Here is a 15,583-nt window from a genome sequence, read left to right as displayed (position 1 = left end):
TAATCCAAAGGTAAACAAACTTGGACATTTTTCCATGTAAGGTGAAGAAAATAAATGTTGCACATAACTTTACTTGCCTTATTATTAAAGAAGAAACAAAAAGAGATGTTGCAAAGCAGCCCCTCTGACAGTCACCATTTTTCTTCTGTCTCTGGTGCATTTCCCCACCACAGTTGTCACAGCAACGACACAGACAAAAGCAAAGCCCCACCAGAGGCAGCAAGAGAATAAACAGCAATCCCAGGCCAGCAGAAATAATAAAACCGATTTCATAGTAGACAGCCTGTGATTCAAACAGAACAGCAGATATTAGTCGGCTATATGTCGTTAACCTGTAGTTTGTCGCAGCATCCAAGTCAATTTTTTTTACTTTTATAAGTCACATATTGATGTTTTCTATAAGTCTCTTGGATTTCAGTATTGTTCACATTTTCCTAACAAAAGACTCTTCTAAGTTCAGCAAACCATGCAAGGGGAAAAAGAAAGACTTAAGCACAGGCTCCTAAAGAAATTGAAAATGTGAATCCCTTTTGATTGTTGCTTTTTCAAAATGACCTGCCTGGAAAAAAATGGGAAACAGAATACCAGATCCTGGAGCCTTTCTTAAGCATCTGCCCAGTTGTCCAAGTTGGGGCAAGTAGCTTGGAGCAGGTGAGAGGCGACTCTATTTTGAGTCCCTTCAGGTTGCTGCTTGGACAACAGCTCGGATGCACATGCAGGAAATCCAGGGATGACACGCGTGCGTGATGGATCATTAATGACGACCTCTTCTTCTTCCCCAGCTAAGGTCGGATGAGCCACGACCAAGACTTTAGACCAGGACCTTGGCAACAAATATTTGATAGTTCACTGTGGCTTTAGCACACTGCTGGTGTTTTCAAAAATTACACAGCTTGAGTATTTTCCTTATTTGGAGGAGGTACTTAGATTGTGAACCCTGTGTGGAGGGGAACTGGGCCTCACTTGATTATCTTGTATTTTTCCCAACACTTCAACAGTGCTTGACGTATAGTAAAGCGCTTAACAAACACTATTATCACTATCATCAGTACGGTGTAGTGGATAGAGCATGGGCCTGACAGTCAGAAGGTCATGGGTTCTAATCCTGGCTCTACCACTTGTCTGCTGTGTGTCCTAGGGCAAGTCTTTTCACTTGTCAGTGCCTCATTTACCTCACCTGTAAAATGGGGATTGAGACTGTGAGCCCCACGTGGAACGGGGACTATATCCAACATGAGAAACTTGCATCTACCCCTGCCCTTAGTATAGTGCCTGGCACATAGCAAGCACTTAAATGCCAGGGAGTACAGAATGGCTTTTATTGGAAGCAATACTAAACTTGGGAGGACCTAATCACCTTGTATCCCACCAGCGCTTAGAACAGTGCTTTGCACATAGTAAGCTCTTAACAAAAGCCATTATTTATTTAGTAGTGGCATTTACTTATCCAGTTAAATGACATCATCCCCTCTTTAAAACCTTCCATCATCCTGCCAGCAAAATCTCACTCTGCCATGCTCGCAGACTAGCCAGCATGCTTGGTCAGAGCCATGCTTCAAGCACAAATGGAATGGGAAACTGCTATCTCAAAACAGCTTTTCACACCCAGTGACCTACACATGATGTTGCCTCAGAACAGGCCTTTAAAAGGGACAAGAGAGACTGCAGCTCAGAGCTGAGTTAGTAACCAACGCTTCTGCTCAGCCAAGAATAGTTTCTCTTCCCAATTAATTTCTATTTAAACACTGAAATCATTTTGAAAGCCAATGGAAGACATTTATTAAACATCCAAATATATTTAAGATGAATTTTCAACAGTTATTTTCATCAGTTTATGGCTGTCTGTCTTTCACCTTCAAATGAGTTCTTCGAGGACAAGGACCGCACCTTATATAACCTTATATTTATCTTCATTGTGCCTATTTTGGGGACCTCAACACAGGGGCTGCTAAATATTGCTGATTAGGAAAACAAAAATCTGGGCTGTTTTAGTTCCAACTCCTCCTGAAAAGACTGCAACATTATCCAGTAAGAGCGCAAGAGTTCTAATTACATGAAGTGAAAGCTGATATAAATAAGCGGGCAGTCGGAAAAAGTGAGTTTTTCTATAGAATTGTTTTCTTTTATGGGCGGTAAATAATGTGATATACTCTAAAGCCCACTAAGCATCACTGACTGCTTCCAGTTCCTAGTGTTCCACTTTTTTTTAATTTGGGTAAATCCCCATGCACAGGATCCAAGTCCATGAAATTCTGGGCTACCCCAAGAGCATTCCCAAACACATTTCATTGAATAAAGCATAATTCCAATGATATATTTTTAACACTATAAACTGAAACATTTCTTAAATTATATGATGCAATCTCTTATCAAATTTTTAACAATTTTAAGTCTTTTTTTTTCCACACAAGTCTGTATTTTTAAACCAGTCCCAAGCAGCTCAACACACATTATTTTCACCCTCTCATCTTCTTAAGTACAATGTCAAATACATTGCCAGCAAATTTCCAAGTTAATTTCTTGTTATAATTTATAAGGTAACAATGAGGAAGCTTATGGTTTCCAAAATTCTGCAGTGACTTTCTGGCACACTATCAAAAAGAACCTCAGTGTTGGAGGGGCAAGATTATTGCCAAAGTCAAATACATAATGAAATTTTCTATTAAAGATGAACAAATGTTTACAAATGGAGGAGAGATGGCAGATACTCTAGGCATTATAAAATAGCACAACTATCAATCACCACCACACAAACATTTGAGAAACTTCCTGCAAAAAGGTGTCACCATTCTTGGTTTGGTTTTTAATCAAAGCAAAATTTGTAGTGAATCTGATGTGCTCAATTACCTTAAGAGTCAAGACTACATTTTCTGGCTGTGGAAGTCAAAGCAGATGAAGAGTGTGTGTAATGCAGAGGCAGCATGCACAAAGTGGAAAAAAAAGATCACGTGAATGATTAACCACAACACATTAAACAACCCCCAAACAGAAAATTAAAGCCACAGAAATAAAGACAGAAGAAGCCAAAGCATTAAATTAGTTACGCTGTTCTTGAAGCAAATCAACTCCAGCAGTTATTTTTAAGTTCTCTAGGCTGCCTAAAGGAGATTTTTTTTCATGGGCCCACACAAAAGATAGAGAGTGGAGAGTCGGGACCATTAGTTTTACCAAAATCCTTACCTGCTCAAGTGTCTTATTAAGTTTCAAATTCCTTTCCCATGCCACTACTGTCCCCTAGGGCTGTGAAATAGTCTCTTGCGAAAGAAATCCGAGAGGAATGAAAAGCTAGAGCTCACCTTGGTGATGAGTATTTGCAATCTCTCAACAAACTATTTACGCATGAGAGACTTAGAGGATCCTGACGGGAGGAATGACTTCCATAGAGTTGGAGAACAAATGATCTAAATTAGAGTAACTAATCATCACAAAGCAAGTTAAATAGATTAAAAAAATTAAATGCAAATAGCTAAGATACGTTTGTGTTAACCATTCAAGTTACAGCAATTCAAATAATGTAGCATTTTGGGAAAGAGCTATAAAGTATCAAGAAAAAGAGAGCACACTGATGAAAGAATACAGGCAAATTGGAATCCTAAGGGAGCCACTCTCAAAGTGCAATGAGCTGATGACCTTTTTGTTTTAGAATATTTGTGCCAATCCCAAAGCAACCCTAGAAAGGGACTTGCGACCCGATGTGACCTGTGGTCAGCTGCGACCCCAATACTGGGACAGCATATGGGCTGATTTTCACCCACTGGGAGGCTAGCTCCGTTAGACCCTCTCAAGCAAACTCGTGTTTTCCAGCTAGAGAAATGCCAGCGGGAGGGGGCCGACAGGTTTACTGAGTAAAAGCAAATCAAAAAACTACTTCCAGGCTGGTCTTATAAAGCTCTAATAGTGAGAAATAGCTTAAATGGCTTCAAGACATCTGAAAATGCTCTCTGAGCATAACCAAATAGTGTGACCTAGTGGAAAGAGCCCGGGGCCTGGGAGTCAGAGGTCGTGGGTTCTAATCTCAGCTCCTCCACTTATCTGCTGTGTGACCTTGGGCAAGTCACTTCACTTCTCTGTGCCTCAGTTACCCCATCTGTAAAATGGGGATTAAAAGTGTGAGCCCCACGAGAGACAACCTGATTACCCTGTATCTACCCCACTGCTTAGAACAGAGCTTGATACATAGTAAGCTCTTAACAAATGCCATAATTATTATTATTATTATTAATAATCCTGGCTCTGCCGCTTGTCTGATAGGTAATCTTGGGCAAGTCGTTTCAGTTCTCTGTTTCTGGGCTACCTCATCTATAAAACAGGGAGTAAGACTGTGAGGCCCCTGTGACAGAGGGGCTGTGTCCAGCTTGATTATCTTGTAACTAATCCAGGACTTAGTACAGTACCTGGCAATAGATCCGTTACAAAAAAGAAAAACAAAAATGGGAGGAGGAGGTGATAGCCAAAGCCAGTGCTTTCTTTGGGCCAGGAATCTGGTATGGCCTTGGGGGAACAGTAAAGGAAAGAGATACCAATCAATAAATGGTATTTATTGAGTGTTTAATATGTGCAAGGCACTATACTAAGGAGAGTACAATACAACAGAAACAGCAGGCATGTTCCCTGCCCACAAGGAGCATACAGTCTAGAGGATATGTTGATTGCTTCTGCAATGTGGAGCCAAGAAAGTAGTTAAAGAGGAGCTTCATTCCTTGAAACTCTCTTCTTCCCCTCCCTTCTCAAGAGTCTGTGCCTTTCATTTGTCAGTGCAGGGTGTCCTGAATTTTCTGAGCCAGGCCCTCAGGCTGATACAAATTAAGCAGCAGTGGAATCCCAAAGGACCCAGCTGATACTATCTGCCGAAGGAAAAAAAAAAACATATTTCTGGGAAGCAGCATGACCTAGTGGATAGAGCACTGGCCTGGGAGTCAAAGGACCTGGGTTCTAATTCTGCCTCTGCCACTTGTCTGCTGGAAACTTGGGCAAATCACTTAACTGCACTGTGCCTCAGTTATCGCATCTGTAAAATGGGGTTTACGACTCTGATGCCCATGTGGGATAGGGACTGTGTCCAATCTGATTACTCTGTATCTACCCCAGCACTTAGAACAGTGTCTGGCAAATAGTAAGCTCTTATAAATTACCATTAAAAAAGCAACAACTAACCTCTGCTTTACAACCCAGTGGAAAGTTAGTGGCTTGGGAATCAGAGGATGTGGGTTCTAAACCCATCCCCGCCACCTGTCTGCTATGTGACCTTGGGCAAGCCACTTTACTTCTCTGTACCTCAGTTACCTCATCTGTAAAGTGGGGATTAAGACTGTGAACCCTATGTGGGACAACCTGCTTATGTTGTATCTACCCCAGCGCTTAGAAAAGTGCTTGGCACGTAGTAAGTGCTTAATGGATACTGTAATCATTATCATTGAAGAAGTATGGCATAGTGGATAAAGAATGGTCCTGGGAGTCAGAACACTGGCTGTGGGATCTTGGGCAAGTCACTTTACTTCTTTAGGCCTCACTTTCCTCATCTGTAAAATGGGGATTGAGACTGTGAGCCCTGTCTGGGACAGGAACTGTGTCAATGGGATTTGTCTATATCTACCCCAGGACTTAGTACAGTGCCAGGCACATAGTAAGTGCTTAATAAATACCATAATTATTATTATTATTATTAGAGGAGGAGAAGAAGGACAATCAATCATATTGATTGAGTGCTTACTGTATGTAGAGCATTACGCTAAGTGCTTGGGACAGTAAAATATAATGGCTTAACAGAGTTGGTAGACACATTCCCTACCCACAATGAGCTCAGAGTCTAGACTGGGAGACAGACTTTAATATCAACAAATCAATTATGGATAATGTACATACGTGCTGTGGGGTTAACGGTTGGAGGGGGCAGATAAAGAGAGAAAATCAGGGCAATGCAGAAGGGAGTTGGAGAAGAGGAAATAAGGGCTTAATCAGGGAAGACCTCTTGGAGGAGAAGCGCCTCCAATAAGACTTTGAAGGTTGGAAGCGTGATATGAAGAGGGAAGACGTTCCAAGCCAGAGGCAGGATGTAGGCAAGAGGTCTGAGGTGAGATAGACAAGATCGATGTTCAGTGAGTACTTTGACATTAGAGGAGTGAACTGTGTGGGCTGGGCTGTCGTAGGAGAGCAGATGATGATGATCATGGTCTAGGCCTTTGGTAAGGAGCTCTGCTGTCAAAGCCCACCAGGATTCTCTTAGGCCTGACTTTGTAGGTAGCTTCAGCTGCAGGGAGATTTCATATTTCTTTCAACAGGCGAATTCTGTGAGCCAAGGCCAACAATTAATTCTGGAAATGGCAGTACTGTCCCCAGCTAATCCCCTCAAATGGCGATGATGTGATCTGCTGAATTAATATATCCAGGGTGATCATCATCAGTGGAATTTGAGCGCTTTACTGTGTGGAGAGTACCACGGAGTTAGTAGACACACTCCCCGACCACAACGACCAGGTTCCTAGAGAGAACCACACATGCAGCCTCTTGGGTGATCAAGGCTAATGATCAAGAAAGAGAATGAGAGGTTACAGATAGCTGTTCCCCCAAAGTCTCATCGACCAAAGGCCTTATATTTCCTCCGAGGGCCTTTAGAATCACTAGTGAGGGGCTCAAATGAGCCGCATCAGCAATTCTCTGCTGCTAGGCTTGCCTCTGTCCAAAAGCTGAGATGAGTCAATCAGCATGAGTCTTTCCACAAAAGCAGCTGTTGGACTGTAAGCTTTTACACTGAAAAGTACAAGGACAAGTGGGAAAGGACTAACCCCCTGTAAAGTCTAATCAGCGTTATTTACTACGGACATATGTCTCTCGGTTTAAAAAAATATGATAGGAGGGATGAATGAGAGGAAAAGAGACCCTTCCTTCCTGGGAGGGCAGCTGGGAGTGGAAGAACAACCCCTGGCCTTGCCTTGCAAGGTCATTCTGTGGCCCCTCAATCTGAAGATATTGAACCTCTTAATATTATTATCATTGTACCTGTTAAGCACTATGATCCAAGTACTATATTGTGCCAAGTACAGTAGGAACAAAATAATCAGATTGGACACAGTCTCTATCCCACACAGGGGTCACAGTCTAAGTGGAAGGGAGGAGGATTTGATCTCCCCATTTTACAGATGAGGAAACAGGTACAGAGAAGTTTCAAGATTGGCTCAAAATTACATAGCAGACAAGTGGCAGAACTGGGTTTAAACCCAGAATCTCTGATTTCCAGGCCTGTGCTTTTTCCAGTAGGCCATACTCCTTCCCGCTCAGGGATACCAGATTTATCTAACAGTAACCTTTCTACCCAAGTAATGGAAAACATGCTCAAGAAGGAAATGAAAAAATATATCTAATTGTTACAGTGAAGTTACCTGTACATATACATGTATATGTATCTCTACATAGAGATGCAGCTCTAGATATGTGCATCACAATGAAATTCTACATACATCTATGAGATGTAGATATAGATATATGTGTATCACCTATTTCAGATCACTAAGGAGAGAGCTGGCAAATTACTACTCCAGAAAGTAATGGGTTTCTAGGGCTTATTTTTCTGTTTATGGGACCAGTGCCAAGTTTCTTCAAATATTCTTATTTCAGGCCTCCTCAAAATTCACAAACTCTAACAAGATTTGGAATATGGTGGCATAAAATGAGTACTATTTTAAATTTGACTTTCTATATCTTATTTGTTTTTGAAAGAATGTACAATTTCCTGAATTCTCAAAGTCCAGAAGACTGTCTCCTTTCTACTTAGGAACATCCATTAGTCCAAAAGAACATCACTATAATAAATCTAGACTTCATTAACTTAAATGCTTATCTCCATTTTCAGGCAAGCAAACCAAACGTTCTGATCTGCCCAAGCCTACAACACATTTACACTTGCCCGAATACATTAAAAAAAAATTCTTACCTTCTGATAATCCGTCTTTGAATGTTCAAACCTCTGTTGGGCAATCTTTCTGACAAGGTCTAAAACAAAAAGACCACAAAGAATCATCAGAACATTTCAATTTGTCAGTTAGAAAATGTTACTGTGAAAATATATTCAGTGGCAAATGGGGATGAAAATGTAATAACCCTTACTAATCCTATAAAATGGTTAGCTATAAATTTTCATGTCACTAGTATGTGATATCCGCTTCATTACTGCTATCAGTGACTGACATTTGGAGTTGCAGAACAGTAGCTGTGTGTGACTCTAAGGGTAGGAAGAGGAGGAATGGAGGGAATGTCTTAATTATTGTTCTGCTAACTGACCCCTTATCGGTCTCTCTAAAACATATGTAGTACAGGCTTAACTGAGTTCTTCTAGTCTCTAGTCTCTCAAGGACCCGTGGCCTAGTGGATAGAGTATGGACCCAGGAGTCAGAAGGACCTGAGTTCTAATCCCTGCTCTGCCACTTGTTTATTGTATGACCTTGGGCAAGTCACTTCCTTCTCTGGGCCTCAGTTGCCTCATATGTAAAATGGGGATTGAGGCTGGGAGTTCTCTGTGGGACAGGGCCTATGTCCAACCCAATTAGCTCATATCTACACCAATATTTAGTACAGTGTCCAGCACATAGTAAGCACTTAAAACCACAGTTTCTATTATTACTATTACTAGAAACCAGATGCTCAATACACTTAAACAAAAATTAGAAGAGATCCAGTCTGAACGTTACTGTGTAACCACCTAAAGGAATGGGAAGCCTAGTGAACTGAGTCACTGGAACTGTACGTATGCCGTGTTAGACGACACTTACCCTTTCAAATATCTTCCTAGGCATGTCCTTTCTAAGTTTTAAGTGTATGAAAATGCATAAGCATTCCCATCAAGATTCAAATTAAAATCCAAATAAAAAATTGAATATTTTCCAACTAAATGTAAATATTCCTTGAAGACAGGGAACCCTGCCCCATCCTGATGATGAAGAGAAAACATACTGCCGATCGATCAATCAAAACAATTGATGATAAACTGATTCCACGGATTCAGCGCTCAGAACAGTGCCTGGCACATAGTAAGCTCTTAACAAATACCATTAAAAAAAAATGGATGTAGTGTGCTTGGCAATCCTTTCCCTCAAAAACACAATCAGACCTTCCTTTGTACATCTGTAATAGACCATTCGTATCAACAGTTTCCTATGACTAATAATCCAAGGCTTTGATGATGAACACATGGTATTATCGGAGTTAAAGAGATTGGCCTAGTAAGGATCACTTACATACCTAATTACTCTCTCTCCAGCCTGGCCATCTGTTCTACTATATAATCAGCATCACTTGCAATCTTTTATGATTTGACAGACAAAAACATTTAAGCTGCCAGTTTAATACCTCCATTTTATGAAAGAGAAGTATTCTTTTTTATTTATTGTGATCCACCCAGGTAATTGGTGAATTTCTTAGTGAGATTTCCACCTCCTCTCTTCCTATTTCTCCTTCCCTCTTCCCTGCACCCCATGTGTCTGTCTGTCTCTGTCTCGCTCACACACACACAGAAAGTAATAATAATAATAATAATAATGATCAATAGCTGGAACAAATCATGACACATCAAATTCAAAAAACAGACTTAACACATCTATTGCCATGAAAAATTTGAAGATAATCCTATTACATTATGGAGCAGATAATCAGAGTGGCTTAGTGGAAAGAGAATAAACTGGGAGTGAGAGGACTTGCGTTCTAAACTCGGTCCATCACTTGTCGCTGTGTGACCTCAGGAAAGTCACTTAACTTCTCTGTACATGTTACTTCATCTGTAAAATGGGGGATTGAGATTTGTGGGACAGGGACTGTGACCAACATGATTATTTTATATCTCCCCCAGTATTTAGTAGTGTGCCTGTAACACAGGAAACATTTAAATATCATAAAAAATAGAGACAAGATTCTATCCTAAATGGGGACTATTTCACAAAACCTGGGCAAAATGGATATAGGGTAAGTGTGTGCCTGGCTGGAGTACAAACCACCGCTAGGAATGATAGCTTCAAGATGACCTTCTTTGATCGTATTCCACCCGCTAAAAGAAATAGGATCGCTGTCCATAAAGCCACATTTCCTTCGAACCAGACACACATCCCTACACCTTCAGCAGGCTAATTTTCAGCTACAAACGTGAACAAGCCACATCCTTTTCTCACAATGCACAGATTCTTTACTCCATGGCACCAAAGCTCACTGAAGCACAATTGGGTCTCTCGCCTAGAATGCTTCCCTCCAACAAAGGTACCTTTTCAGGATTACTAGGTGAAGTGATCAGAACCCATATTTTGTGGTCTGACCTGTCCCCAGCACCATGGCAACAGAGTCTGCCTTAGATATGGTTCAGGAAAACAGACTGGACGCAGACCTACACTGGGGGGCTCCTACCAGGTTCTCACAGTGCCTTCACAATGTACTGCTATTTAATAGTAAGAATCAAGCATTAACTATGTGCAGAGCACTGTTCTAAGGCCTTGAGGCAGTACATACAAAGAAAGAAATGGTAGAGAATCCCTGTCCAGTGATGATATTTTACTTATGAAGTGATTTTGATGATGATGATTACGGCATTTGTTAAGCACTTACTATGTGTCAGGTACTGTACTAACTGCCGGGGTGGATACAAGCAAAGAGGGTTGGACACAGTCCCTGTTCCATGTGGATCTTACAGTCTCAATTCCCATTTTACAGATGGGGGAGCTGAGGCACAGAGAAGTGAAGTGACTTGCCCAAGGTCACACAGCACACAAGTGGCAGAGCTGGGATTAGAACCCATGGCCCCCAGGCCCGTGCTCTACCCACTACACCTTGCTTTATTAAGTGCTAGTTCAAAAAATTATTTATCACACAGGGCTCACAATCTAAGAAGGAAGATGAATGGAGATAACAATAATAATGATGATGATATTTGTAAAGCATTAACTATGTGCCAAGCACTATTCTAATCGCTGGGGTAGATACAAGGTAATCAGGTTGCCCCACATGGGGCTCACAGCCTTAATTCCCATTTTAGAGAGACATAACTGAGGCACAGAGAAGTTAAGTGACCTGTCCAAAGTCTCACAGCTGACAAGTAGTGAAGTCAGAATTAGAACTCACGATCTCTGACTCCTAAAACCGTGCTCTTCCCACTAAGCCATGCTGCTTGAGAAAACAGGCACTAAATGCTTAAGTGACTTGGTCACAAAGCAGTTAACCACGGATCTAGGACTCAAATCCAGGTCTCCTGTTTTTCGATTTCACGCTCTTTCTGTACTCATGCCTTTCTAAAAAAATGATATTTACGCCAGGCACTGTACTAAGCACTGGGGTAGATTCAAGATAATCAGGTTTGATCCTGTCGCTTTCCCACATGGTGCTCACGGTCTTAATCCCCATTTTACAGATATGGTACTTACGGCAGAGAGGTGGAGTGGCTTCGCCAAGGTCACACAGCAGACAAGTGATGTGGAGGAGCTGGGATTCAAACCCAGGTCAACTGACTCCCAGGCCTGTGCTCTTTCTAGGGGAGGAAGCAGCTTGGTCTATTGAAAAATAAGCTCCTTGAGGGCAGGGATTATATCTACAAACTCAGTTGTATTGGTGTCTCCCAACTGCTTACAACAGTGATCTGCACATAGGAAATCCTCAGGAAATACCATTGTTGGAACTTTTGTTCCAGCGGTCCCTTGGAATAATCACACAGCAGCTGCACAAAGTTCTCAAGAGCAGCTGCGGGCATGTCTTAGTGCCACAGCTCCCTTTCTGCTCCGACCAAAATGGGATTTTGCCAACTTCATCTGATCCGTCGCTCAGGGGAAGGATTTAGAAGGCACAGCTAAGGTGGTCCCTAAAAAAGCACACAAAACATTTTCCAGAGAAAGATTCTACTACAGAAATCTCTCTCGGTCAATCGTATTTATTAACCGCTTACTTTATACTGTAAGCTTGTCTCTAGACTGTAAGCTCCTTGTGGGCAGGGACTCTGTTTATTGTTGTGTTCTCCCGAGAGCTGAATACAGTGCTCTGCGCACAGTTGAGTGCCCAGTAAATGCCACTGATTGACTGACTGGCTCACTGTTTGCAGAGCACTGTACTAAGCGCTCGGGAGAGTACAATATAACAATAACAGACACATTCCCTGCCCACAACGGCTGTTGATGGGGATATAGAGGTTGATGAAACCTCTTTGCTCACAAAGTCAATCTGAGAAACAACGTGTGGCTCAGTGGAAAGAGCCCGGGCTTGGGAGTCAGAGATCATGGGTTTGAATCCCAGTTCTGCCACTTGCCAGCTGTATGACTGTGGGCAAGTCACTTCACTTCTCTGTGCCTCAGTTCCCTCATCTGTAAAATGGGGGTGAAGACTGTGAGCCTCACGTGGGACAACCTAATTACCCTGTGTCTACCCCAGTGCTTAGAACAGTGCTCTGCACATAGTAAGCGCTTAACGAATACCAACATTATTGGCTCAGTGGAAAGTGCCCGGGCTTGAGAGTCATGGGTTCAAATCCCGGCTCTGCCACTTGTCAGCTGTGTGACTGTAGGCAAGTCGCTTAACTTCTCTGTGCCTCAGTTACCTCATCTGCAAAATGGGGATTAACTGTGAGCCCCACGTGGGACAACCTGATTACCCCGTATCTAGCCCAGCGCTTAGAACAGTGCTCTGCACATAGTAAGCGCTTAACAAATACCAACATTATTATTAACGTGTTTCTGATGTTAAAATAAAAAAGCAACTATTTGGCCTTTGATACACCCATTTCCAAATGGGCCGATTTAAATCATATGTAAATTCTAAATGAACACTAGAGTACTAAAAAATACATCAAACACCACTTTATGAAAATCACACACTTTCTCACTCCATATGCATGCACCTAGAATACATGCAAAGTATTTGTTGGTGCGAGAAACACCTGGGACTGTTAATCTAATGAGTATTTTATAGGGTTTCTTGGTAACTGAGGTCTATATCACATTTGCATTTCTCCAAAGACCCAATCCTCCTAGCTGTAGCTGCATCACAATCCATTCCAAACCATTTAAGTTTTTTTTTCTTTTTTCTTTTTTTTTTTAATGGTATTTGTTAAGCTCTTACTATGTGCCAGACACAGTTCTAAGCGCTGGGGTAGATACAAGATAATTGGGTTGGATACAGTCCGTGTTCCACGTGGGGCTCACAGTCTTAATCCCCATCTAACAAACGAGGGAATTTAGGCACAGAGAAGTGAGCGACTTGCCCAAGGTCACGGAGCAAACAAGTGGGGGAGGTGGGATTAGAACCCATGACCCTCTGACTCCCAGGCCCATGCTCTATCCACTAGGCCATGCTGCTTCTTTCATCTCCTCCAAGATGCCTTCCCAGACTGAGCTCCCCTTCTCCCTCTACTCCCTCTACCAGCCCCCCTTCACCTCTCCGCGGCTTAACCCTCTTTTCCCCCCATCTCCCTCTGCTCCTCCCTCTCTCCCTTCCCATCCCCTCAGCACTGTACTCATCTGCTCAACTGTATATATTTTCATTACCCTATCTATTTTGTTAATGAAATGTACATCGCCTCGATTCTATTTAGTCGCCATTTTTTTTACGAGATGTTCTTCCCCTCGACTCTATTTATCGCCATCGTTCTCGTCCGTCCGTCTCCCCCGATTAGACCGTAAGCCCGTCAAAAGGCAGGGACCGTCTCTATCTGTTGCCGACTTGTTCATTCCAAGCGCTTAGTACAGTGCTCTGCACATAGTAAGCGCTCAATAAATACTATTGAATGAATGAATCTCCAGCTGCCATTCTCATGGGGTTATTGGCAGATTTAACCCTTGACATAGGTGCCAAAATTTCATTGTGAGCCCAAGGACAAAATGGGGACAGGAATTTGAAGCAGGATGGGCACTGGTTACAGTAATAATAATAAGTATTTGTTAAGTGCTTACCACGTACCAAGCCCTGTTCTACGTGCTGGGGTAGGTACAAGATAATTGGATTGGACACAGTCCTTGTCCCACATGGGGCGCACAGTCTTAATCCCCATTTTACAGATGAGGAAACTGAGGCACAGAGAAAAATAATAATTGTGGCATTTGTTAAGTTCATTCATTCATTCAATAGTATTTATTGAGCGCTTACTATGTGCAGAGCACTGTACTAAGCGCTTGGGATGAACAAGTCGGCAACAGATAGAGACGGTCCCTGCCGTTTGACGGGCTTACGGTCTAATCGGGGGAGACGGACAGACGAGAACAATGGCAATAAACAGCGTCAAGGGGAAGAACATCTCGTAAAAACCGATGGCAACTAAATAGAATCGAGGCGATGTACAATTCATTAACAAAATAAATAGGGTAACGAAAATATATACAGTTGAGCGGACGAGTACAGTGCTGTGGGGATGGGAAGGGAGAGGTGGAGGAGCAGAGGGAAAAGGGGAAAATGAGGGTTTAGCTGCAGAGAGGTAAAGGGGGGATGGCAGAGGGAGTAGAGGGGGAAGAGGAGCTCAATCTGGGAACGCCTCTCGGAGGAGGTGATTTTTAAGTAAGGTTTTGAAGAGGGAAAGAGAATCGGTTTGGCGGAGGTGAGGAGGGAGGGCGTTCCGGGACCGCGGGAGGACGTGACCCAGGGGTCGACGGCGGGATAGGCGAGACCGAGGGACGGTGAGGAGGCGGGCGGCGGAGGAGCGGAGCGTGGGGGTGGGCGGTAGAAAGAGAGAAGGGAGGAGAGGTAGGAAGGGGCAAGGTGATGGAGAGCCTCGAAGCCTAGAGTGAGGAGTTTTTGTTTGGAGCGGAGGCAACCACTGGAGTTGTTTAAGAAGGGGAGTGACATGCCCAGATCGTTTCTGCAGGAAGATGAGCCGGGTTAAGTGCTTACTATGTGTCAGGCACTATACTAAATGCTGGAGTGGATACAAGTAAATAGATGTGTCAGACACATTCCTGTCCCACGTGGGGCTCACAGTTTCAATTCCCATTTTAGAGGCCCAGAGAAGTGAAGTAACTTGCCCAAGGTCACACAGCAGACATATGGCAGAGCCAGAATTAGAACCCACTTCCTCTGTCTCCCAGGCCCGTGTTCTTTTCACCAGGCCACGCTGCCTTTCTAGGAACAAGGAACTGAAAGCCCAGAAAACTATAATTCTGAGTGTTAGCAACTCTGATTTGGAAAGTGTCAGGTCGGCTCAGAGACCTGAGAGGAGCGAGGTTGGGAATTCATTCATTCGTTCGTTCAGTGGTATTTATTGAGCGCTTACTGTGTGCACAGCACTGTACTAAGTGCTTGGAAAGTACAATTTGGGAACAGATAGAGACAATCTATCAGACTAACCAACAGTCTGGGGGGGGGGGGGGGCAGATATACAACAAAGCAAAACAAGTAGACAGGCATCAATAGCATCAAAATAAATAGAATTACATATGTATACACATCATTAATAAAATAAATAGAATAATAAATATGTACAAATATACACAAGTGTTGTGGGGTTGGGGAGAAGAGCAGAGGGAGGATGTGGAGGGGCAGAGTAGCCGAAGAAAAGGGGGGCTCCGTCTAGGAAGGCCCCCTGGAGGAGGTGAGCTTTCAAAAGGGCTTCAAAGGGGGAAAGAGAGCTAGTTTGGCAGATGTG

General features: G+C 42.8%; 1 protein-coding gene across 10 annotated transcripts in view; it reads right to left on the bottom strand.

Moving 5' to 3' along the window:
• PROM1 (prominin 1) overlaps window positions 1-15,583 on the bottom strand; it is a 143,005-nt gene that overhangs the window by 76,343 nt on the left and 51,079 nt on the right. For 9 of the 10 annotated variants that reach the window (XM_039911665.1, XM_029061883.2, XM_029061880.2 and 6 more), the window contains 2 exons: window positions 7,928-7,986; window positions 78-283 (listed from right to left, as the gene is read on the bottom strand). In XM_039911665.1, coding sequence (XP_039767599.1) covers window positions 78-283; window positions 7,928-7,986 — 265 coding nt within the window. 10 annotated transcript variants of the gene reach the window in all.

This window comes from Ornithorhynchus anatinus, chromosome 4, assembly GCF_004115215.2.
Source record: "Ornithorhynchus anatinus isolate Pmale09 chromosome 4, mOrnAna1.pri.v4, whole genome shotgun sequence".
Lineage (NCBI taxonomy): Eukaryota > Metazoa > Chordata > Mammalia > Monotremata > Ornithorhynchidae > Ornithorhynchus > Ornithorhynchus anatinus.
This window is presented reverse-complemented; position numbering and strand designations above follow the sequence as displayed.